At 56.1% G+C, this 23390-nt stretch overlaps 13 protein-coding genes across 13 annotated transcripts; 7 read left to right on the top strand and 6 right to left on the bottom strand.

Annotated features, from left to right (window-relative positions):
- Positions 1 to 714: 714 nt before the first annotated feature.
- Positions 715 to 1789, top strand: EX895_003806 (uncharacterized protein; the record flags this gene model as incomplete). The annotated part of the gene is made up of 3 exons (XM_029884404.1): positions 715 to 1246; positions 1324 to 1461; positions 1551 to 1789. 3 exons carry the CDS (start codon positions 715 to 717, stop codon positions 1787 to 1789), a joined length of 909 nt encoding a protein of 302 aa, XP_029739114.1.
- A 133-nt stretch (positions 1790 to 1922) lies between these two features.
- On the bottom strand, positions 1923 to 2615 carry EX895_003807 (uncharacterized protein; the record flags this gene model as incomplete). Its single annotated transcript, XM_029884405.1, has 1 exon — positions 1923 to 2615. One exon carries the CDS (start codon positions 2613 to 2615, stop codon positions 1923 to 1925), a length of 693 nt encoding a protein of 230 aa, XP_029739115.1.
- Positions 2616 to 3698: 1083 nt separating this feature from the next.
- Positions 3699 to 5543, top strand: EX895_003808 (uncharacterized protein; the record flags this gene model as incomplete). Its single annotated transcript, XM_029884406.1, has 1 exon — positions 3699 to 5543. One exon carries the CDS (start codon positions 3699 to 3701, stop codon positions 5541 to 5543), a length of 1845 nt encoding a protein of 614 aa, XP_029739116.1.
- Positions 5544 to 5701: 158 nt separating this feature from the next.
- Positions 5702 to 7165, bottom strand: EX895_003809 (uncharacterized protein; the record flags this gene model as incomplete). The annotated part of the gene is made up of 1 exon (XM_029884407.1): positions 5702 to 7165. The coding sequence occupies one exon, from the start codon at positions 7163 to 7165 to the stop codon at positions 5702 to 5704; it is 1464 nt and encodes a 487-aa protein (XP_029739117.1).
- Positions 7166 to 7488: 323 nt separating this feature from the next.
- Positions 7489 to 9228, bottom strand: EX895_003810 (uncharacterized protein; the record flags this gene model as incomplete). The annotated part of the gene is made up of 1 exon (XM_029884408.1): positions 7489 to 9228. One exon carries the CDS (start codon positions 9226 to 9228, stop codon positions 7489 to 7491), a length of 1740 nt encoding a protein of 579 aa, XP_029739118.1.
- Positions 9229 to 10092: 864 nt separating this feature from the next.
- On the top strand, positions 10093 to 11844 carry EX895_003811 (uncharacterized protein; the record flags this gene model as incomplete). Its single annotated transcript, XM_029884409.1, has 1 exon — positions 10093 to 11844. The coding sequence occupies one exon, from the start codon at positions 10093 to 10095 to the stop codon at positions 11842 to 11844; it is 1752 nt and encodes a 583-aa protein (XP_029739119.1).
- Positions 11845 to 12427: 583 nt separating this feature from the next.
- Positions 12428 to 13345, top strand: EX895_003812 (uncharacterized protein; the record flags this gene model as incomplete). The annotated part of the gene is made up of 2 exons (XM_029884410.1): positions 12428 to 12467; positions 12555 to 13345. The coding sequence occupies 2 exons, from the start codon at positions 12428 to 12430 to the stop codon at positions 13343 to 13345; spliced, it is 831 nt and encodes a 276-aa protein (XP_029739120.1).
- Positions 13346 to 13804: 459 nt separating this feature from the next.
- Positions 13805 to 14698, top strand: EX895_003813 (uncharacterized protein; the record flags this gene model as incomplete). The annotated part of the gene is made up of 1 exon (XM_029884411.1): positions 13805 to 14698. The coding sequence occupies one exon, from the start codon at positions 13805 to 13807 to the stop codon at positions 14696 to 14698; it is 894 nt and encodes a 297-aa protein (XP_029739121.1).
- Positions 14699 to 14834: 136 nt separating this feature from the next.
- EX895_003814 (uncharacterized protein) lies at positions 14835 to 15647 on the bottom strand (the record flags this gene model as incomplete). Its single annotated transcript, XM_029884412.1, has 2 exons — positions 14835 to 15276; positions 15349 to 15647. The coding sequence occupies 2 exons, from the start codon at positions 15645 to 15647 to the stop codon at positions 14835 to 14837; spliced, it is 741 nt and encodes a 246-aa protein (XP_029739122.1).
- A 586-nt stretch (positions 15648 to 16233) lies between these two features.
- Positions 16234 to 17136, top strand: EX895_003815 (uncharacterized protein; the record flags this gene model as incomplete). Its single annotated transcript, XM_029884413.1, has 1 exon — positions 16234 to 17136. The coding sequence occupies one exon, from the start codon at positions 16234 to 16236 to the stop codon at positions 17134 to 17136; it is 903 nt and encodes a 300-aa protein (XP_029739123.1).
- Positions 17137 to 17711: 575 nt separating this feature from the next.
- EX895_003816 (uncharacterized protein) lies at positions 17712 to 19692 on the top strand (the record flags this gene model as incomplete). Its single annotated transcript, XM_029884414.1, has 3 exons — positions 17712 to 18101; positions 18174 to 18594; positions 18680 to 19692. 3 exons carry the CDS (start codon positions 17712 to 17714, stop codon positions 19690 to 19692), a joined length of 1824 nt encoding a protein of 607 aa, XP_029739124.1.
- A 69-nt stretch (positions 19693 to 19761) lies between these two features.
- On the bottom strand, positions 19762 to 21309 carry EX895_003817 (uncharacterized protein; the record flags this gene model as incomplete). Its single annotated transcript, XM_029884415.1, has 1 exon — positions 19762 to 21309. The coding sequence occupies one exon, from the start codon at positions 21307 to 21309 to the stop codon at positions 19762 to 19764; it is 1548 nt and encodes a 515-aa protein (XP_029739125.1).
- A 341-nt stretch (positions 21310 to 21650) lies between these two features.
- Positions 21651 to 22841, bottom strand: EX895_003818 (uncharacterized protein; the record flags this gene model as incomplete). Its single annotated transcript, XM_029884416.1, has 1 exon — positions 21651 to 22841. The coding sequence occupies one exon, from the start codon at positions 22839 to 22841 to the stop codon at positions 21651 to 21653; it is 1191 nt and encodes a 396-aa protein (XP_029739126.1).
- Between the last annotated feature and the right edge of the window lie 549 nt (positions 22842 to 23390).

Below are 23390 nucleotides of genomic sequence, written 5' to 3' on the forward strand. Positions count from 1 at the left end.
TTTGCGTGAGAAACTCGGGTCTATGAAGTGGTGTGAGAAAAGGTTGAAGCAAGACACATCGATGTTGGAAAGCGAGCAAAGGGTCGTGTGCATTCGGGTTTTTGCCGGCAGAGACGCCAAGAAGATTTTCCACGGCTTTCTTCTTGCAGAGCGATTCCGTTCATCCCGCGTCTGTGCGTGACAGTCTGCAGCGTTTTGCAACATCGATCGTCCTCTCTACAGCAACCTGCAGAGTCGCGACAGCATGCATCACGCCATCGTTTTCCACGCCAACTCGGCTTCCGACTTGGTTTGGTTTAGATTGTTCGTGTCGTCGACCTGACACCTTCACAAATTACCGACTCCAGGCCAATAATCTCGTAAAAGCGCCGGTCTCCGCGGCCTTTAGGCGCTTCTCCACGCTTTCACTGAATCGTCTTGTGACGTTGGTACACGGGCCGCTTGATGCTGTTCACCACTCTCAAAAAGCAATTCACAACCCTGCTCCCACTATCTAGAGTGTCGTTACAAAAACACCATCATCAGAACCTTACCTCTACGATGCTACGACTCGCTCGACCACAACGCTTCTTGCAGGCTTCGACCTCGGCTTCGACCAGCCTCACCAGAATCGAGCTACGGCCATGTTATCAATCATGCAACTTCACCTCGACACGCACAGCACTCTCTAGCTTAGACGACTGGACACGAAAAATCCAGTCGCAGACAACTACGATGCACGATACGGCAGATTTGAACAAGGCACGTCAGCTGCTGCTTGTCTTGCCCAACCTCACAAACTCTTCCTCAAGCGTTACATCATCCCGCACTCTTGCTGATAAGCATACGGGCGAGCAGGCGCTCTCTCTTCAAAGTGGCTCTCAGATGCCATTAGGCTCCGAGCTGGTGCTGTTCAATCCACTGCTCAGCGAGAACACGCTCGGCAGCGATGGGACCGAGACGAGCTTTGGACCCCCTGGAGGCCTGGACCAGCGCATGTGGGCCAGCGGATCGTTCGAGTTTGAGAGGGGGAAGCAGCTCAAAGTCGGGCAGGGCGTCCAGTGCGATGTAGCTGTGGAGAGTGTCGTGCCAAAACAAGGCGCCAAGACCGGCTTGATGGTGCTGGTCACGCGTAAGCTGGTTTACAAGAATGCTGAGGGGGTGGTCATGACGGAAAGGAGGTGCCATGTCTACAGGAAGCAAAGACCTGCAGATCAACGCAAGTACATCCCACCGACTGAAGGAAAGACGCCGACTGCTTCCGAAGGTGAGTAACCGATGGTCCAACCGAGTGAAAAGCGTTCGTCCATTCCAACTGACAACATGGTTCCCTCTCGCGTACAGTCGAAGAGAAGAGCTCAGACTTTGGCTTTGACTACTATGCTACCCGAGCCGGGCTCTTCCGATACTCTGCTGCGACCTTCAACGCCCATCGCATCCATCTAGACCCGGAGTACTGTCGAAACGAGGAAGGTCACCCAGGTGCGTTTCATTTCACTTTGATCGATTGAATTGCTTGTTCCGTACTTCTGATCCTTTGATCCGACTCTTCCTGCATCCTGCATGGACAGACTGCCTCGTCCACGGACCACTGACAGCAACGCTGCTGCTCAATTTGGTAGCAGCCGCTGCGAAGGAGGCTACAGGACAGGTGCAGAGGTTCGAGTATCGCGCCACATCACCATTGACTGTAGAGCAGACGGTACGCTTGCGCGGAGCATGGCAGGACGCTGACAAGAAGGCTACTTCGTTGTGGGCTTTGAATCAAGCGGGCACCGTGTGTATGACGGCCAAAGCCACCTTGTTCTGACGGCGTCACATTAGGTCACTCTGCGCGAAGTTTACAAAGCTACGAATCATATTAAGATGGTACAACAACAAGCATGGCATGAGTGCTACAAGAAAAGACAAAAGGGAGAGACGGTCAACAGACGAGGATCCGATCAAATCTTGGCATCCTCCTTATCAAAGTTGATCGAGACACTGTTGACACAATGACGCTCGTTTGTGGGCGTATTGAAGCCTTCGCCCTTGAAAACGTGACCCAAGTGGCCACCGCAGTTCTTGCAAGTGATCTCGATGCGTTCCATACCCCAGCTCCGGTCCGAGTGTCGGTCGATCGCACCCGGAATTGCGTCAAAGAAAGCGGGCCAGCCACAGCCCGAGTCGAACTTGGTCGTGGCCTTGTACAGCGGCGAGTCGCAGCCGGCACACGTATAGACGCCGTCCTTGGGGTAGTGCTTGTTGTATTTTCCCGTCCCCGCCATCTCAGTGCCCTTCTCCCGCAGGATGCGGAACTGTTCCGCGTTGAGCTTGGTACGCCATTCCGTATTGGACATGCCTTTGGGGAAGGACTCGGGGGCGTCTTGCGACGAAGCGGTGGAGCCCATCTTGAATGCTGGTGTCGATGAAGAGGAGAAGAGGCGCGGGTGAGAGAGGAAGAGGGCGGGAGCTGCCAAGACGGCCTTGTTGAGCGCAGAGGTGACGGTGGGGGTGGTAGCGGTGTTGTTCAGAAGGCCAGAAGAGATGGCAGCGACAGACGCAACGACAGCACCAGTGCCAATAAGGGTTTTGCGAGTGGGAGTGAGCGTGTTGACGAGGGTGATGGATCGATGGCCAGTACGAGCTAAAGCCATCGGTTGCGCATGTATTTTTGCTTTGCGACGAAGATGGTAGTAATTGGTGAACGAACAGACTGCGAGAGCCAGTGTCGTGTGCAAAAGAGCTTCCCGTCCAGCCTGCTTGCCACTGTGCGCAGCATACGGTAAGCAGTGGCTGTGCGCCGAGCGCCGAAACGTTGTTGTCCGCGCTCAAGAAACCAGATACGCCTCCACTCTGAGAAATTTCCATCTTATATTTGTTGTCAATCATCAATCGCACAACTTCCAAAATTGATTCTTGTCACGGATTCAAAACGCGTCTACGCGTAAAGTGGCATCTCTGCTTTTTTTTGGCGGAACGACGCTGAATGAGTGGCGAAGCAAAGGTCCAACTCAAACAGAACAGAGACACACAGACGCCCTCCTCTGACCTACACCACCATCTCGCTCTGCCTGTCAGAGACGCAATCGTTTCACCTTTGCAGGGAAGTACGAACAGCAGCAGCGATGATGTTCTCGCCCCCCTCTTCACCATCCGTGCTCGCAAGCACTTCGCGGCACAATATCATCCACGCGCAATCACAAGCAGAGCAGCACCGGCAAAAGTCGCTTCGTCTCTTCCTTGGTCATCAATCGGACGAGGAGGCATCTGCCTCAGACAGCGACTTGTACTTTCATCGATATGCAGAGCACGACGACAACGACAGTGATAGCGACGATGGCTCCCCAGGCATAGCAAGTGGCTCATCTTCTAGCTCGAGACTTCAGCCTGGGCGTTTGTCTGGCTTTCGATCAGCATCTGATGGAGTGCAAAGTTCATCGAGAACAAGAGCTTCCCGAAGGAGCTATGATGGCGACGAGGGACGTCTTTCCCGACCTTCCTCTCCGTCAAAAAGGCCTCAAAAGAGATCAAAGATTGGCGCAAGCCCAAAGAAGTCCTCCCTCTTTGCACCAGCGCCAACTACAAAGCAGCAAGCAGCCACCTCAGCTGCGATACCGACAACTCCAACAAAGCGACAAAAAGGCTTCTTGATTCGAGGAAATGTTACCCCTTCTCGTGCTTTCAACATCTTCAAAGCTGCAAAACGACGCAGCAACCGGGGTCAGCAGCATGGACTGATGACCCCGCCAACGTCATCGCCTTTGCGCCCCATCATCCTCGACAGCTTCGACAACGACGACGACGATGAAGACGTCCGTGCTAGTCCGTCTCGACATCGCGCAACGAGGTCAAGCTTTGCCGCGTCGCCCTCCACTGCTCGCTCCCTCCAAGCTGCTCAAAATGCATATACCTTCACACAAAGTAGTCAGAAGCTCGTTTCAACCTTTGCCTCGCTCGTTTCGCGTCGTGACATCAAACCGTCCGCCTTCGGAGCGCAGCCTTCACTCCCAAGCACTCTGCACAGCCTGCGCACACGACGAGCGCATCTCGCCAGTCACGGCCTGTCCTCATACCCCCGCCACGTGTCCGCAGCACGCACGCCCACAATTGACACAACCTCCTTCCTGGAAACCTTCGTGTCTCCTTCATCATGCGTCACCCAGATCCCGCGTAGCTCCGACGACGAAATCCTGTCGCACCCCATCTGCGCCTCGTACAGCTATTCCTCGCGCTCGGTCAATCCCTCATCCCAGTGGCTTGCCGTGGGAGACGATGAGGGCCGCATCACGCTCGTCAACACATTGGTGTCGCATGATGTGTGTGCCGCCGAGCCGTTGTACCCCCATCCGCAATGGCAAGCCTCTTCGTCCTCGGCCATCTTTGAGCTCGCCTGGAGGTTTGACGATCGCAGCATCCTATCCGGTGCCAGCGACTTTTCGATCCGCAGCTGGGATACCGAATATCAGAAGTGTACCGCCAAATTTGACGGGCACAGGGGCAGTCCACGGACAATCGTGTACGACCCAACCACGAACGGAGATGGTGGATGTGGTATGGTTTTCGCCAGCGCGGGAAGGGATGGGACGATCAGGATCTGGGATGCTAGGTGCAGCTCGCGTAGTCACATGCTCGGTGACGATGACGAGGAGGATGAATCTGTTGGTATCACACCCGTGCTCACGATCGATGCTGCACACCGGGCGACATCTCAAGCTGCGTGCTTGAGCGCCACCAAAGGTCGAAAGCAGTCGCGCAACGGTGCTGCTGCTGTCGGATTTGCAAGAGGACGGAAGCGTCTTCAATCGCAGCCTTTGCCCGCCGGCATCACCGCGCTGTCCTACCTCCCCGACGGCCAGGGCCACAAGCTGCTCAGTGGAGGCTCTGCCAACGGCATCATCAAGTGCTGGGATCTTCGCCACGTGCGCTGCAGTCCCGTCTCCCAGGTTGACACCCAACCCGCGCTCGACAACCCCTACTCATCCATGTGGGACACACCAGATGTATCCTTGCTCGCACCTTCGAGCAGCTTTGCCCGAGCACACGGCGTCTCGCAGATCCTCTCCTCCTCCACCCGCCTCTACGCCTCCTGCACCGGTGGCAAGATCTACTCGCTACCGCTCTCGACGTTCCTCGACTCGCACCTCAAGGCGAGCGAGGTGCAGACGCTCTACGACCCGGTGCAATGTCAGAACACGCTGTTTTCGCGCATGGCGCTGTTCGACGATCGGTTTTTGGCTGTGGGCTGCAATACGGGCAACGTCGCGTTGTGGGATGTCACTGCCCCGCGACCTGTGCAGCCGCAACTCAATGTACAGAGAGGTGGGGGGGCGGAGAAGGATACGGAAGAGGAGAGGAGAGCGGCGAGGCGGTTGGAGGTGGGGTTTGCGCATAGATCGTCGCACCAGCGGAGCATGGCTGTGCTGACCGAGGGTCATGTCAAGAACACCGAGGTCAACGCGGTGGCTTGGGCCAATGGGCCTATGGGACCGACACTGAGCTCCGTGGGCGACGATACCAAGATCCGCACGTGGTACGCCGATCGCTCGATGCGCGATCGCATCACCGAGGCTGCTGACGAGTAGAGCCTCGAAGATCAAACAAAGCACTTCAGCATTGCATACCGAACACCGCTCATTGGCATGAACTCGCACATATCATTTTTCAATATCATACCCGTTCCGTTCACTTCCGTTCACATGGCGGCCACGACGATGGTGTGTATGTGCACGTTGTTCGCATTTCACGCTGCTTGAGAGTCCCAGATCTGAAGAGACGCATCGTAGAACGAGCAGCTGTAGACGCGGTCTGTCTGCTTCCCTCCACCTCCTTGCGCACCCCGGTCCCAATCGCAGCCATACGCCAGACTAGCATGCTCGTCGAACCTCGTAATCACGTCCAACTCTTTCCCCCTCAACGCCGCCGCGCCCACCGCCTCCTCTGTCAGCTCGGCCAGCCGCAACACCTTGAATCCGTCGTGCATGCACCCGACGAGCACCGACCCTGCGTCCTCCGGATGCCATTTTATGCGCCACACTCCGCCACCGACGTGCGTCTCGCTCAGCGGACGTGCTGGCATGCGTGCGTCAAACAGGCGCAAGTGCGAATCGTAGCTCCCCACCGCCCAGACGTGCTCTCGCAGGTGGTGCGATTGGAGAGACGTCACGCCGCCGCTGAAGGGTTTGGAGCAGGTGAAGGTCGGTCTAGGAGGGTGTGAGGGGGAACGCACGTCCCAGCCTTTCAGGCTGAGATCGTCCCCACCAGACCAGACGGTGGTCGGGTGGAAGCAGTCGAAGCCGGCGATCCAGGCTTCGAAGTCGTGTGCTGCCCAGGCGGTCAGTCCGTGCGGTCTGGCGGGGAAGCCAGAGTTGAGTGCAGTGTGTGCGGCTTCGAGAGAGGCTTGTCGCTCGTCTTCGCTGGTTCTATCCCAGTCGTCTTCCTGCTCGTCGCTGGCGGGACCTCCTTTGTGTATCGATGTCCGAGCAAGTTCCGACGCAATGTCCTCGGCTGGAAGTGTGGTACTAGAGCTGGAAAGTGCAGCTTCTAAGCTCGGCAGGTACGCGAGAGAGCCATCGCTTTGAGAGACGATCATCGAGGTGTCTCGTGCCAAGTCGGCCATATCATATCCGCCAACGTGTCCTCCGGTGCGATCTGAGAAGTCGAGACTGAGACAAAGAGCGTTGCGGTTGTTGAACTGCAGCTCTCCCAGAGGTTGCAGCTTCGAGCCCACTTTCGCGCCCACGCTTTGCTGTAGACGATGCAGTGTGATCTGACCTTTAGCATTTGCCACGCCGAGCACCCTCCGCGCCTCGGACGCATCGCTGTCCCTGGTGAGTGACCACTTCATGTCCAGAATCGCCGGCGTCTCGATCATGTCGACCTTTTCACAGGCCACCCGTCCTGCCGCGCTCAACGATGGCGAAGCATAGTAAAGGCTGCATGTACCGCGCCTTGTGTATTCCGGACTCGTCGAGCTGCTCGGTTCTGCGTCCTGTTCCTCTGTGTCGTCTTCGTCTTCCTCGTTGCTGCTGTGGACCTGTGCGGATTCGGGAGTAGCGCTGGAGGTGGAGGACTGCGCTTGCTCTTGCTCGTGCTTGTCCACTTGATATGTGGCGAGGGCGAAGAGGCCTTGCACTCCTGGGACGGATTCGATCGAGTCTGCGCAGAGGCCTGTTGAGGCTGCGTAAAGGGATGGGGCAGCTGCCATCCTATCGGGAATTGCCTTCGACAACGGAGGTGCGGGTGGATGATGTCGACAAGAAGCGGTGGAGGGATTGGTGAGAAAAAAAAAATTGAATGAAAGAAGGCCGCAAATAACACCGACAGACGATCCAAAATAGGTCGAAAAAGAAATCGCTGAGAAAGAAGGTCAAGAAAAGCGTGCTGTCGTCGTTCTCACAGGACCCCTGTCATTCGATCTGTAGCGACATGTCGACCACACCGAAACGATGTCGCTGAAAACGAGCTGCTATACCAGCATTTTCTAAGGGCCAAGCTAAAGCACTACATTTACAAAAGAGTGCCTCTGTATCAGCTCATAACCAGACCAATCTCCGTACTGATCCCGCTCCTGATCCATCCCTCGACAAACGCCTGTCCCGTGAACAGCAGCACGGCCAACGTCCATGCCACCGAGATGTAGTTGTCGTACCACATGCTATAGTACTTTCCATTCGGACTCGACCTCTTCCTCTGCTTCTCGACGTATCTTGCCACCGCACCTTCCACGACCACCGCGACGCCATTGAGGAAGAAGAAACTGAACTCGCCGGCACCCGAAATCGGGGGAACCACTTGCAGCGGACTGAACCGAAAGAGGCCTTTGCCTGCGATGGCGGACGGGCGGCCAAGTTCGTGGCCCATACTCTTGGCGTAATCCCTATTCAGCCAGATGTTGGTGACGGGTACGGCGATCCTGCCGCCCAGCGCGGCATGTTCAGAGACGGCATGGATGATACCTGAAGCAGTGAAAGCACCAAGCACTTTGGCCCAGTCTGCTCGTCCGCGTTCCAGAGCACGCATGGGATCTGGGTGATAGGATGGCCATATCTCCTTCCTCGCCTGCTTGCGTTTGGGGTCGTTTAGCTTTCCCACGACCCAATCTTGTGCGAGGTAGGTGACATAAGTGAACGGAAGGATCCCATACACGCCGAATGGTCGACCGAACAGTCGGTGCCATGCGTAGCTCCAAAACCGTCGCACTGTGGTTGCCTGTGTGAACCCAGCGGGGTTGAGCAGTGGGAAAAAATCGATGTTGCGCAACGACAGTTGTTGGTACTGCAGCGTCCGTACCTGAAGAGCTGCCGATGTATCTTCTTCATTTTCCACGTCGGTTTCTTTCTCTGACTCCTCGCCCCCTTTCTTGCTGCCTTGCAACATCTTCACTCGGTGTCTTGCTCCTTCTCCCTGTCGGTTGTTGGTAGATTTCGACTGCGAATGCGAGGCAAGACTAGTCGCATCGTGCAAAATAGGCAGCGCCACTGCACTCGTCAAAGTATACCCAAAGTCAAATAGCGAGTACAGCGAGATACCCGTTGCCGCGACGAACAAGATCCTCCTTGTGGGATCGAGATCCAGAATGGAAGGATTGACGGTCGACATGTGCTTGGGATGCAGATGATGAATCACCCATGTGCAGCCAACGAGGATGGGGAAGAGCTTGAAGAACGCCCTTCGGAGCTGTGCCGAGCTGGGCGGCTGCCAAGGATGCGAGTCATGGCGCACATCGGCTGACGCAAAATCCCATCCGATACCGCGCATGCTGATCATGAGGTCCAACGCCCACCACACCCTTTCTAACGAAGCGAGCTTCCTGGGAAGCGGCTCGGTTTCCCACTCCTCATTCTTGTCCGCTGAATAAGGACGGAAGATGTTGCCGTGCTGTTTGTTAGCCGTCTTTGCGGCGGGGGCGATAAAGATGCGCTTGGGAATGCGAGGGTGCGATAGGAAAAACTCATCGAGCACGCGAGATGCGCCGTAGAAACCCACCAGTCCGAGCTGGTATGTCAGCACAGCACTGCCAGGGTAGTAGTACTTGAACGGAAGCGATGCGAACGTGTAAATTGACACAGCAGCCAGTGCTGTCCTTGCGACCGAGACAGCCTGGCGTATCGAACGCGAAAAAGTCCTCGACGACAGAGGTGGGAGTAAAAAGAGTGCAATGTAGTAGGTCAAGGGTGGCACTACTGCTGCCCAGATGGGCAAGGGCCGAGCGGTTGGGTGGGGGACGAAGAGGTGATGTGTAGCATGACTCGTGTACGACGACGACATTTTTACTGTGGCCGAGTCGAGCAAGCGTCGAAGAGCGTTTGGAAGGAAGTGGTCAATCATTACGCTAAGAGCGGAACAGCGGCTGGACTATATGAGAAGCTGATATGATTCTTCACTAGTAACTGCGAGCTTGAGATAGTTTACTAGTCAAGGTCGAGAAGGCTGGCGGAGTTGTCGCAACCTAGGCTCTATTTGCTCAGCAACCAATCTGTGTTTGGCAAGCGAGCCGAGTAAGGAGGTACAGACGAAGCTTGATCATCGTCATTCATCTACGCATAACTCAGCCCAGATAACCAAGGGGAACATCAACGGCTTCCGGGCAACTCCAGGGCGCTTTCAGGGATGGTCGCAGCCTCGTCAGCCTCAGCCTCGTGTACCGTGTGTATCGCAAGCCAAGACAGAGGTCCATGCCTGATTAACCCAGAGTGGCTGAGATTGACATAAGCTTCGGTGGACGAGTTCTGAGTCTGATGACACTCTGAGGGAGCCATTCGCTGAGGGCGGAAGGCAAGCAGTAAAGCTCAAGGATCGGATCGCCTAAGCGACATGGTCAAGTGACGTCCTTGGCTTGTGGCCGTAATTGACAGCACCCATCGGCGATGGCATCCTCAACCCGATACCGATTATCATCGGGTCAGGGTCTAAAATTGAAAAATTTGCCGGGCCAAAAGGGAAATTTTGCAATTCTTGTGAGTTTGGGCCTTTTTCATCCTTCTCAACGCAAGAAGAGGGGATTTCGGCGAGCCGGAGTGAGAAAGTGCGGGTTGGATCAACTCTGCTCCTTCTTCTCTTCCTCTCTCACACACCAGCACCATCTTCTCATCCAGCAGAGGTGTCACATACACGCACACATACACGCACAAAATGACGACGAGCACAACAGAAAAGGCGCTCGAGGACCGCGCCAAGTCGCTCCACAAGAAGGAGAAGAAAGCCGCGGCCAAGGCGGCCGCTGCTGCTTCTGCTTCTACAAGCCTCGAGGGCTCGCCATCCCCGGCGTCCCCTGCCAAGAAGGATAAGAAGGAAAAGAAGGACAAGAAGCGCTCGGCAGACGACAACGGAGATGCTACCGGAGACGACGAGAAGGCTGCCAAGAAGCGCAGAAAGGAGGAGAAGAAGGCTAAAAAAGCAGCTGCCAAGGCCAGTGCCGCCACTTCGATCGAGTCGACCCCCGCTGCCACTCCTGCGCCTGTCGCATCGACGTCCTCCTCCACAGCAATTTCGTTCACACCCACCAACCCTGCTGCTGCTCGCGCGTTCCTCGAAGCGAACAACATCACTATCGAAGCACCCGAAGAGTCCAACGAACGCCCCCCTCTGCCCATGGTCGACTTCCGCGAGCTCGACGGCAAGATCGACGCAGCCGTTAAAAAGACCCTCGACGCACAAGGCTTCACGACTCCCACTCCTATTCAGGCTTGTTGCTGGCCCGTACTGTTGCAGAACAAGGACGTGGTGGGTATTGCCGAGACGGGTTCGGGCAAAACGTTCGCATTCGGCTTGCCGGCATTGCAGCACCTGGTGACCAAGCACAAAGTGCTCGACGGAAGCAAGAAGAAGGCGAGAGGCGCACAGGTCAATGTGCTTGTGGTAGCCCCTACCCGTGAGTTGGCTATCCAGACCGAAGAGAACATGGCCAAGCTCGGCAAGTCGATGGGCATCGGCATGATCTGCTTGTACGGCGGTGTATCCAAGCAGGAGCAGGTGCGACTGCTCAACCAGACTCCCACGGTCCGCATCGTGGTAGGCACGCCCGGTCGTGTACTCGATATGGCGAGGGACGGGTCCCTTGATCTTTCTGGCGTCTCGTACTTGGTCCTGGACGAGGCGGATCGTATGCTCGACAAAGGTTTCGAGCCCGACATTCGTGCCATTATCGGCATGTGCAAGTCGCGCGAGGAGGGCCGTCACACTTCGATGTTCTCCGCCACCTGGCCTCCGGCTGTCCGCGGTCTCGCCGAGTCGTTCATGAACGGTCCCGTCCGTGTCACCGTGGGCTCCGACGAGCTGTCTGCCAACCGTCGCGTCGAGCAGACCGTCGAGGTGCTCGCTGATGGCTACGCGAAAGAGCGTCGGCTCAACGACTTCCTGCGCTCCGTCAACGCGCAGCGCTCCAAGGACAAGATCCTCATCTTTGCGCTCTACAAGAAGGAAGCACAGCGCGTCGAGCAGACGCTGCGTCGCGCCGGATTCTCAGTTTCGGGTATCCACGGCGATCTGGGCCAGAACGAACGTATCGCCTCGCTCGAGCGATTCAAGTCGGCCGAGACACCGCTGCTCGTCGCTACCGATGTCGCAGCACGAGGCCTGGACATCCCCAACGTCGAGCACGTCATCAATTACACCTTCCCGCTCACCATTGAGGACTATGTCCACCGAATCGGCCGTACCGGGCGAGGTGGAAAGACGGGCAAGAGTCTCACCTTTTTCACCGAGATGGACAAGGCGCATGCGGGAGAGCTCATCCGGGTGCTCAAGGATGCCGACCAGAAGGTGCCCGAGGACTTGACCAAGTTCCCCACCACCATCAAGAAGAAGTCTCACTCGAGTTACGGCGACCACTTCAAGGAGCTCGTCCCCGGCAAGGCCAAGAAGATCACCTTTGACGATGATTAGAGCACTCGTTGGCTTCAGACTAATGCTATCTCACGAATTGTACGGGTATTTACCAGGTTCAACAGCCTCTATAGAGCCGTTCGGTAGCAGCGTGTTTTTGACTGTGAGAGGGGGGAAAGTTTCCAATGAGCGAGCGAGTTCCAAGATGGCGGTTGTCGGGGCGGCGTTGGATGGCTTCTGTTAGGGTGATAGATGGGTGTGGAGGTCTGGGCGGTCGCTGTGAAATGACGCGCCTCGGATCGCGCATGGCGATAGAAGACGTGGACCCTGAATCATCGGTTTTGTTTGACAGCTGCGAATGATGCTCGATTAGCGTAAGACAGATTGCACCGCTCCGCTGCAGCTGCAATTGGTTATCGAAGCAGAAACTTCTTTGCTCTCCCCTCCGGCGCCTCAAGCTTCGGTGGAAGCAAGGGCTACAAGAAAAGGGCTACAGGATGCAAAGCTCGAGAAGAGTGTCTACTTTCTTTTACCCTATATCACCATCATTCTGCGTTGTTCTCGATTGAAACGGCTCAGACAGACTACACAGCGACTCTTCCACGAAAGATTCATCCTCGAGAAAAGTAAAGAGAACGACAACATGGCACCCAACGTCGCCATCATCCAAGGCACCGGTAGTGGTAAGTACAGTCGTCGCCCTACAACGCCTTTGTAGCGGAATGCAACGTTCTAACCTCGTTCTACGCCGTTCTTTTTTCTTCCGACAGGCATCGGAGCACAGGTTGCCAAGCAGTACCTCTCGCGCACCGGACTCCAAGTAGTCGCCCTCTCCCGCGATGCATCTCGCGCTAAAGATGCTATCCTCTCTGGCGACTCTTCGCTAGACGCATCCCGCCTGCACACGATCTCGCTCGACATTAGTTCCGAAGACTCGTACCACTCGGCTGCACAAGAGATCAGCTCGCGATTCGGCGACGCGTGCCTCAAGACGCTGTGGAACATCAATGGCATCCTGAACGCTGAGAAGAATCTCTCGCAGATCTCGCTCGAGCAGCTGCAGCATACGTTTGCGGTCAACACGTTCTCGCACCTGCTTGGGTTCAAGCACTTTGTCCCGCTCATCCCACGTGGGGCCGAGGCGAAGAAGATCCAGGAGGGCAAGGCGGAGAACGCAGCGGAGGGCGTGCTGCCGGGTGATCTGAGCGTGATCGCCAGCCTGAGCGCTCGGGTGGGCAGTATTGGGGATAACCAGAAGGGTGGGTGGTACAGTTACCGTGCCAGCAAGGCCGCGTTGAACCAGCTGATCAAGACGCTCAGCAAGGAGTTGGAGCTCCGCTCTGTGCCGGCAATCTCGGTGGGCTTGCACCCAGGGACGGTGCGCAGCCAATTAAGCAAGGACTTTACCGGTGGAGAGGGCAGCGACAAGCCGCTAGACAAGAGCAAGGGCCAATTCGAGGCGAGCGAGGCGGCGAAAAACTTGGTCGATGTGGTCAGTGGGTTGAAAAAGGCTGATAACGGTACCTTTAGGGATTACAAGAACGATGTCATTCCTTGGTAGAGTGTAGAGAACAACGAACAGCAAACACAAGTAAGAATCATCATTCTTCGTTCAGGAAGCAGCACAACAATGACTATCAGCCTATACAATCTCGATTGTTGCAGTGGGGACCGGAAGTCGAAGCTCATAAGACTTGAGCGGCGTGTGACTGTATGTTGCGTTGCCGCACCGGAAGACAATGCGAGATGCCGGTTCAGCCTACACTTTACAACACTGCGGTGATGCACGTTAATGAAGGTGGGAGAACAGATCCCACGCCGAAAGCGTACCGCAGTTCAAGACAAGGTTCCTCGCAACAGGGGGCGCCTTCATACCGCAAGTCGCCGAGTTTCCTCCAAAGCAATTCTAAGCAGTCCTCTGCCTGCCTGTCCTCGGTTGCTACTTAAACAGTCGCCTCTTCTGAGAGGTGAAACTTCCAAGCTTGTTCCTTCCGTCCTTGTTGTGTAGTCCAACATCAGCATGAATTGGATCTCTCTCACCCCGGCTCTGACCCTCTCTTACCTCATCCTCACCCATGCGGCTTTTGCAAAGCAGCAGCATCGCATGTTTAAGCTGCACGCGCGTCAGCAGGCTGGAGCGGCAGCAGCGGAACAAGCAGCTGACCCTGGTCTTCAGCTGACCGAAGACTCCGACGCTGACATGTCGCTGCACTACGACGAGTCGATGCGACTCTTCATGCGTTCCCAAGCCGAGGCTGTCATCGCGTCGCACGCTGGCGTCTCTTTCTCGGCCTACGAAGCCGAGTGCATCCTCAAAGGTGCCCTCCCCTCTCTTCACCCAGGCACGCTGTCCAACGTCAGCTGGACCATGGACATGTTTGAGTCCGGCACCGTGCTGCCCACTGCCTCCTCCCCTGTCGCCGCCGCCGCTCCCCAGACGTTCTCACTCATGTCGACCGACGGCACAGCTTCGCTCAAAAACACCGGCGAGGCTAACCTCGACATCAACCACGTCATCGATGTAGACCACCTCCTCGACTCGTTCTTCCACGCCGACGCAGTCAAGTCCACCTTCGACAAAGTCCAAGCTGAAACCAACCAGAATCTCGACAAACAGACCAAGAAGGCGATTATCAAACAGACAGCTCCCGTGCTGCACAAGACGATCGAAAAGGTCGCCAGTCACCGAGGATGGGGCTTGCAAGACGCAAGGTTCGCACAGATGCATCTGGACGACGACCCGCAGCTGCAGCTACAACAGGCCGGTGGAGCGGTGCAGGCAAAGGTGTTCCAGGACTATGACACGTTCGTCAAGACGATGCGCAGTGCGCTGCTCACGCCCCTGGACGCAGCGAAGGATGTGGTGCAGGAACAACAAGAGACCCCGAGACAGGATCCTGCTTCTAAAGCTTAGTGGTCGATGTCGGTCTGTAGAATGCCGAACAACGAAACAGTGTAGTGATTGAAACGAAATCGAGTAGATCACCTGGTATATGCAATGCGACAGAACTGAACCGCATCGAAAAGAGCAAAAGCTAGAACCATACCCCTTAACAGCAGCCACCCAGCCTGTCACCAAAGACCTCCTTGATCTTGACCGCTGCGCCGCCCCGCCTGTTGGGTCGAATGGTGCTGGGATCCATATCTGCAAAGCTGAACCTACTTCCGCTGCCGACCCTCCTCAATGCTCGGTCTCCGTACGAGACGCCAGATCCGGCCTTCTCGGGATCCAACTTACCCGACTCGATCGCCAACAAGATGCTCCTCGCTGCGAGCGCAAACGGGGCTTCGACATTCTCGCCCGTCATGGAAGACGTCTCGAGGAACAGAACGCCATTCTCATTGGCCCACTTGCTGGCTTCCAAATAGCCGACCTCACGTTCGTCTTCGCCGCGGTCCGTCTTGTTTCCGACCAACACGACGACGAGGTCCGGTGACGCTAGCGCACGTGCATCTGTGAGCCACCGAGAGAGTGGTTCGAATGTCGAGCGTCTGGAGCCATGGAAGAAAGACCGTACGTCAGTACCAGCGGCATGTCTATTCCTCGAGACGCGTGCTACTCACTTTGTGATATCATAAACAAGCAGCGCACCTGCAGCACCGCGGTAGTAGCTCCTCGTCACGGAGCGAAAGCGTTCCTGACCTGCTGTATCCCAAAGCTGAAGCTTGACGCCCTTGTTGCCGATTTTGATGAGCCGACTGGAGAACTCGACGCCGATGGTATGTGCTGACTGGTCCTTAAACTGGTTGTGGATGAAATGGTGGAGTAAACACGACTTGCCTGTACCCGCCTCGCCGATGATGATGAACTTGAGGAGAAAGTCGTATGCTGCCGACATTTCTAGTGAGGCGTGGTCGCCCATGGCTGTGATTCACGACAGAGTCGGATGTTGGTGTTGAACCTGAATGGCAGCTTTGGTTTTCGTGCGGATTGCAGTTTGACACGCGTGGAAAGGTTTGGTCTCACGTTGGTCTACCGTGGAGATGCGAGTCTCTAAACGATTGGCCTGGCAAGGATGGACGTGCTGCGCTGTTGCTTGAGCGGCATAGGAGAGTCGATAAGAGATAGATAGGATGACGGCGATGGTGTTCGTCTGAGATGGCCGCGTGGGGATCAATCTCTCACTGCGCCCGAAGTGGAGTGAAAGCGTGCATGCGTGCGTGCAGAAGCAGCAGCAGCAGCAGTAATCCAAAAAGATAGCGAAACAAACGCTCATGACGCGCAGAACTCGGCTAGAGCTCAGTTTCAGCCAAAGCCAAATTCAGGGTTTTCGTTGACAATTTCTATGTCGCGTGTTATATCGTCCGAGATTCTCTTTTGTGCGTGCAAAGGAACTCGGAAATCAAAGTCGAAAGAAGCGCTGAGCTTCAATCGTTGATTTGAGCCACTTCTTCCTTCTTCGTGTCGTCGAATCCCAACCCTCGTAGCACCACCGAAACGTAGCAACGATGCCATCCCAGGAGGAGTACGAGGCAACGCTGGCAGAAGAGCTCGAAGTGCTCGAAAGCATCTACATCGACGAACTCGAAAAGATCTCGCCAGAAGAACTTCACATTCGCATCGAACCAGAGGAAGATGTACTGCCTCTCCTCTTTTCCATCGGTCTCGAACCAGGGCAAGCACCTACAGAGAGCGTAGAGGAAGGATCCCCATCGCCTATCGTGCTTTCGCTTCACATCCAGTACACGCCAGAATACCCAGATGCACCACCAAACATGTCGATCCACATCATCCGCGACACAAAAGCGGTTCTCGGGCCTGCCGTTGATGACGAAGACGATCCATCAGAGGACGACTCCACTTCCGCTGACCGTCCAGCGGTAACAGAGCTTCAAGCGGGACTCGACGAAGTAGCCCAAGATTCCCTCGGCATGGCGATGGTATTTACACTGGCATCGCACCTGCGCGAGAGCGTTACGACACTCATCCAACGTCGAGTTCAAGAGATCGAAACCAAAGCTAGCGCAAAGCGAGAAGCAGAGATCGAGGCCGAAGCCGAAAAGTTCCGCGGCACCGCCGTCACACCAGAGCGATTCGCGGAATGGAGGGTCAAGTTCCTGCAAGAGATGGCCGAGAAGGAAAAGAAGGAGGAAGACGCCAAAATGTCGAAAATGTCGGCAAAGGAGAGGGAAGATTACAAGAAGAGCAAAGTCAAGCCCAGCGGTAAACAGCTGTTCGAGAAGGGTGGTACGTTTGAGGACGACGATCCCGCCGAGGAAGGTGTCCAGGAAGTGGATTGGAGCTTATACACCCGAGAGCAAAGAGAGCGGGAGAGGAGAGAGCAGGAAGAGCAGGAGGAGTTGCGAAGTCGCACGGACAGTCTCGCCTTTGATGAAGAGGACGATGCCTGAGCGGGTACAGATTCCACTGGTATTGTCGTCTTGAACGTCGTCGTCTCCACCCTGTCGCTTTATGTACTTTTACGCATGCTTCTCATAACCCACAACATGATCCCATCAAAAGCATTCGCAGAGTTTAAAATTCGCAACGCCTTGTGCTCGACTTTGACTCAGTTTGGGAAGGTAAGCAGGTTGGTCGGCGTTCGCAGCGACGCATTCTCTCATTCCGCGGTCTTGGCGTGGAGAGCGTTGCCGGCCTCGGCTAGGTGTGTGCGAGGCAGTTCTGAGAAAGCTACGTCGTTGCCGCCGGCGGTTTTTGAACGTGCTCTCATTTTCCAAAAGCATTCGTTCGACCTTGTCAGGCCATTTTGAAGCTGCTTGCGCTTGGACCCTTTCATCTTCAATAATTGATCTGCCCCGCAGCTGTTTCATGCTCTTCAACGCTCCATGTACCTGCCTGCTCCAACTCTCGAACGCGGCTTTAAAGACGCCGCAAGTCGCCCATCTCCTTCTGTCTTTCTTCCTCTTTACCATCATCGCCCTGAAACACACCTCTCTCTCTCTCTCCAACCAGCCTCACACTTACGATGGCCGCCGCCGCACCAATTGTTGCGGTGCACCGCCCGCGCACCCTCGTCTCCGCCTGGCTCTTCCTCAGCTCCATTGTCGTCGCATGGGATGTCGGCTATATCCTCCTGCGTCCCAGGAGTATGCTCGGCGGAGACCTGCATTGGATCTGGTCGCCATACTCGCTCTACATGACTGTTGACTACATCTACGGCTTGCCCTCGTGGGATTCCAAGGATGGCTTCCCTGCCGCCCAGTCTCTCATGAACGTCGGCGAGAGCATTCTCAACTTGTTCTACATCTACCTCGTCCACATCAAAGCCACTCCTGCCGCGCTTGCTGTTGCCCCCATCTGGGGTCTGATTGCCGTCACCATGACGTTGTCCAAGACTATTCTCTACGTCCTCAACGTAAGTTTCTGCCTCGTGCACTTTCGACCAAAGTGCACATAGTACTGACGTTTGCTTTCCGTCTCACAACAGGACTTTTGCTGCGGCTGGTGCAAGACGGGCCACAACGACTGGTACACGCTCATTGTGTACTGGATTCTTCCCAACGGTCTCTGGATCCTCTTCCCGACCATCATCGCATTCATTCTGATCCGAGAACTCTCGGCATCGCTCAAGGTCGCTGCTGGAGTACAAGGTGCGACTGTTTCCACCCCTTCTTCCCCACCCCTCACTCCTGCTTCATCTGCAGAAGCAGACAAAGCAGAACCCGGTTCTAATCCGTATCTGGTTGATCATTCGCAGCTCCCGAGCTGGGCACAGGACAACGCGTGGATCGTCAAGGGCTACCGTCGCCCCGGAGGAGCACACCGCGACGAAAGCCGAAGCAAGTTTGATCACGGTACAGTGTACAAGTGCTGGCGCAGTGTTTGGGCGTATTGGCACAACGAGACAGGTAAGCATCTTGGCAACTTGTGGTACGCTCGTTACGTGGACAATACTAACTCTCTTCTCTGCCACGTTCTGTCTTTGGATCGCAGTCAACATTCACACGCATCTGTGGGGTGCCGTCTTGTCGATCGGTCTGTCAGTCAGCCACCTGCTTCAGCACCTCAATCTCCTTCCAAGCTTTATTCGACCTCTTTCGCACCATCCCATCTTTTACCCTTCCAGCCTCACCTTCACTACCGCTTCTGGCAAAGTGCTTCGTCTGGCCTCTGCATCATATCCCTTCTCCTCGTCAGCCACCCGCCCTGCCTCCTCTCAAGCACTGCATGCTACAGCCACCTCTAGCTTCCTCGGACGAGCACTATACATTTTCTCGTCCTCCACCTCGGCTTCGTCCACCTCGAACATAGGCACAAAGCTCAGCAACCTCGTCGTCCGCGGTCCGGACACACTCGACGTGGCTGGCTTCACCGCCTTCTTCATCGGCTCCGTCGTGTGTCTCGGCTTCTCGGCCACGTACCACGCCGTCCAGTGCCACTCACATGTCGTCTCGAAGCAGTTCAACAAGCTCGACTACGTCGGCATCATCGTCATGATTGTCGGCTCGTTCCTGCCCGCGCTGCACTACGGCTTCTACTGTCATCCGCACTTCCAGCTGTGCTACTCGCTCGGCGTAACGCTCCTAGGAGCGCTGGCTATGTACGTGGTGCTGTCGCCGTCGTACAGCACTCCGCAATATCGGCCACATCGTACGGCAGTGTTTCTAGTGCTCGGTCTGTCGGCGATCATCCCTACAGCGCATGTAGTGCAGGTGTACGGATATGCAACGGTGACCGAGACCATGGGATTGCGATTTCTGATCCTCTCGGGTACATTGTATGTGGTCGGGGCGCTGTTGTATGCAGCGAGGATCCCGGAGCGGTTCGCGCCAGGTCGCTTCGACATGCTAGGCGCGAGTCACCAGGTGTTCCACGTGCTCATCCTCGCCGCGGCTGCTGCGCACTATGTCTCTATCAGAAGGGCATATGCGTTCTGGCATACCGTCGAAGCGCTAAGCCCTGCAGATGGTGCGAGGTCTGGTGTATGTGCCGCGCTTCAGAGCTGATCGCTCCGCGAAGAAATGCCATGTAGAATAGAACACGATAAAGATTCTCACGCAAGGTGCTGAGAAAAGTCAGTTGACAGTAGACCTGATTGCGAGGAAAGCGCCGATTGCACAAAGGATCACAACCAAGAGCGGTGGCGACGTCTCGAAGCTGCGCAACGGCGAAACTGGCTCCACATCTGCGCTCCAGACCGCTCTGGGCGAGGGCTCAGTTGATGCAGGTGTTTGCGTGGTGTCTCCCAACTCTCGCCGTGTCAGAAGCACCCGTTCCGAGTGAGGTGAGAATGCCGGACCGGTCGACAGCTGCGTGTCCAACAGGCGGTCCAGCTTCGCCGTGAGTTGGTCTACTTTGGCCTCGAGCTGCGACAACTCGATCCCCTTGCCTGTAGCCGTTGCAGTGGGCTGGGTTTGCTGCACCGTGGGAGCGGTGCTCGAAGTACTCGGTGTGTGATGCGAGGCATCGAGCGGCTGCACGTTCGCGGCGGGATCGTCCTGAGGTGATGAGAGATGGGGAAGAGAGAGAAGGTTCATGTGGTGTAAGGATGCGAGTTTGGAACGGATGAGGGAGTCTAGATGCACAAGTGCCTCGTCCGTATCCTGTGAGTTTGAGAGTAGCAGGCTACCCAGTGTAAGCTCTCTTTTGCGTTGCTCGGCCAGCTCGGCCAGGGTGAGCGGAGCCAGGAGCGTGCTCTCTAATGGACTGGACGGATCCGTAGCTATAAACGCGTCGTCAGCCTGAGGAGCGATGAGCTGCAGCCACTCCAGGACGTCTGCAGATGTCGGCGCCAGTACCACATCTCGCAAGTCTTCCAGCATCGGCCCCATCCTCGCTCCCCTTTCCTCTTCCTCCCACGCCCCACTCATCATCCGGATATCCTGCCAAACACCAACCACCTGGGCAGACCACCTTACCAACCTCTGATGCAGCCAAAATCTCCCACCTTGCTCCCTCCTCTCCCGCGCATCGTCCACGATCCGACTGCGCAACTCGCTCGACACGAGCGTCTTAATTTGCTGGCCGCGTGGGAGCAGCTGCACGCGGTCAAAGGCCACTTGGGTAATCGCATCGGTGGAATAGGATGCGGAATCAACCCACTGCTGCGGGATGCGCCAGTTGTGTGAGATGCCCTGTTCGAGTTCGTCCAGGCTCCAAGCGGGCGCACTGCGCGTGTCCAGAATCGCCGTTAGTGGCGCAGCTAGCCCCAGCTCGGTAGCAATGGAGCGTGCAAGGGGCAAGGAGATCCAGAGATCGTCCCATGGCTCCAGGCCTGCGAGGGAGAGGTCGAATGACGACGAGGAGAGCTGGAAGCGTAGCAGGCCCTGGACGAGTGTCAGCCCCGCAGCGTGGAGGATCGGAGACAGGGTGATGTACGGCACTCGATGCTCAGGGTCCAGGATTCGTGTCACCGTAAAACAGCCAGTGGCCGCAGGCAGGTCCGCTTGGAGACATGGACAGAGCGCTGCGTTGGGCCGGCGGGAGAGGTGCAACGCAAACCTCAGAGGTACCGGCCGTCGCGCTTCAAGGAGATGCCAAAGTTCGTGCGTGGTCCCAAATGGTTGTGCGAGTGGATTGGGTGGGCCGAGAGGCGCGTGTGATGACGAAGGCGCAGACGCCATGCTATCGGGTTTTCTCTTCAACGATCGTTGATACGTACATTGCTGGTATGCCAGCGCAGGGGATGGTTCAAGACAGGGTTGAGTTGATGAAAGGGAAGCAACGAGCTGCAGTAACGAGCTGTCAAAAAACAGCTGCATTGCGTTTCACGTTCTTCCAAAATATTCTCCACATGTCACACGCACTCAACATCCGCTCTCCTCCGAAATGCCATCGGCATCGACAACCACACGGCACAAGACAGCCGTGATGAGAACATTATTTGCAGGAGAAACAACAAAGCAGCGCCGCCTACCAGCAGTCGACAAGGGGTTCTGGAAGCTACATGTTGGGTCGATCACTCTCACTGGCCCTTCTTTCCCTCGACGGCAACCGTCTCTCTCCACGACTTGCGCGCCTTCCATCCCAACTCCTCCTCGCCGCTGCACCACCACATGCTCGCCGCAAATCCAGGTCCACCCACCAACGCAGCCGTGATCAGCCCGACCGTCGTCTTCTCCAACCACGGCGAACCGGCCGGAGCCTTGACGATAGCCTTATCGCACTCAATATCGAGCGACGACCTAGCCACGCCCGTGACGGGATGGATCGCCGCTTTATTCCTGAAAGTCAGCTGTTCAGCCGCGACGAGCAAGAGCGTCGCGATTACTGCACCGGCGATGTCGCCGAACCAGAAGAACGATACCGCGTCGAACGACTCTCCCTCGAAAAAGAGGCCGCGGAGCACACGATTGAGACCGTACCAGTAGATGACGGTGGAGAAAGCGGCCATCTTGCGGTAGTACGACCAGGTTCGTTCGAAGGCGTAGCTGACGCCTTCAGCATCGTATCTGCGAATGACGCTGCGCGAGGTGGCTTCATCGTTGACTTTGGGCGTGCGGAAGCTGACCCATGCAATAGGAAGATAAGCCAATCCTGCAAACTGGACGAGCAACGCAGCGTGGTTCCAAAGCGCACCAGTTGGCTCGCTGAATACGGTGATGGCTGCAATCAGGCCGATACCGACGTGAAGCAGGTTGGCAATGTAGATGTTGGAGGCGGGCGTAGGCACAGGAAGCACCGACGCTTTGGACACCTTCATGGAGCTGTACGCCGCCGGCAGGTACGCGAGGGCGAAAAAGATGCACGACCAAGGACCCAAGCCCAATGCAGCGCCGACCGTGTTGAGCAGGACCAGGACGATTCCTCCGTTGAAAGCGGATTTGCGATTAGGAGAAACAGCCTGGAAGGAGAGGCGGTAGGACAGAGGCAAGGTGAAGGCAACCATGATGGCAAAGAGGCCGACGTTGAGGCGCTTGTGCATGCTTTGGCGGAAGAAGCCCATCGTGGTGCAAAGCGTGTTGTCGAGCAACGGCAGTGCGCCGTGTGTGAGGTCGGTGCGCAGCTTTTTGCGCGATGCAAGGTTGCAAGTCTCCGCCAACGTGCGAAGAGAGCTGTCCTTGGCGAGAAGGAACGCGACGAATTCCGTGGCACCGCCGGCGAGAAGACCGGCGAGGGCGAGGCCCAAGATGGGCAGCAACGAGCCTTTGCTCATGTCGATCTTCTTTGACTTTAGTATCGTTCTTTTTTTTGAGGAGTGCCGCGAAGATGGGTAGGGGATTCGTGTTCTTTGATGGTGATTGAGAGGGAGAAGGGAAGCAAAGCCAGGATGGCTTTTCAAGGGACAAAGACGCGAAGAAACGAGGTGGTTCCAGCCAGCCAAAAGAGCCAAAGGAGCCACCAAAGGAGCCACCGCGACTCGAAAATCCAAGTCCGGACCAAAACTCAAAAACAACTGGAACGTGCGTCCAACTCGAGCTTTGTTTCGTCCGCATTTATTTTTTACAGGAAATGGTGCAGCGTTGATCTCCGCTTTGCCGTGCATTGCAGAAAGAAATATCCAACGACGAAACAGGGAATTGCCATCGACCTAACACAATAGACACAAGCATCGCTCTTCTTAGGAACGCCTCGGCGTTGAGCTCGGCGACATCACGAGACACATTCACGCCTCAAGAGGCCGAGCTTGAAAAACATAACCATTTGACACTTGGACCCCTATTCTTGGCACTGCGCAGCCCTTATTTCGCCATCGTGATGCACT

Source organism: Sporisorium graminicola, chromosome SGRAM_22 (genome assembly GCF_005498985.1).
Source record: "Sporisorium graminicola strain CBS 10092 chromosome SGRAM_22, whole genome shotgun sequence".
NCBI lineage: Eukaryota > Fungi > Basidiomycota > Ustilaginomycetes > Ustilaginales > Ustilaginaceae > Sporisorium > Sporisorium graminicola.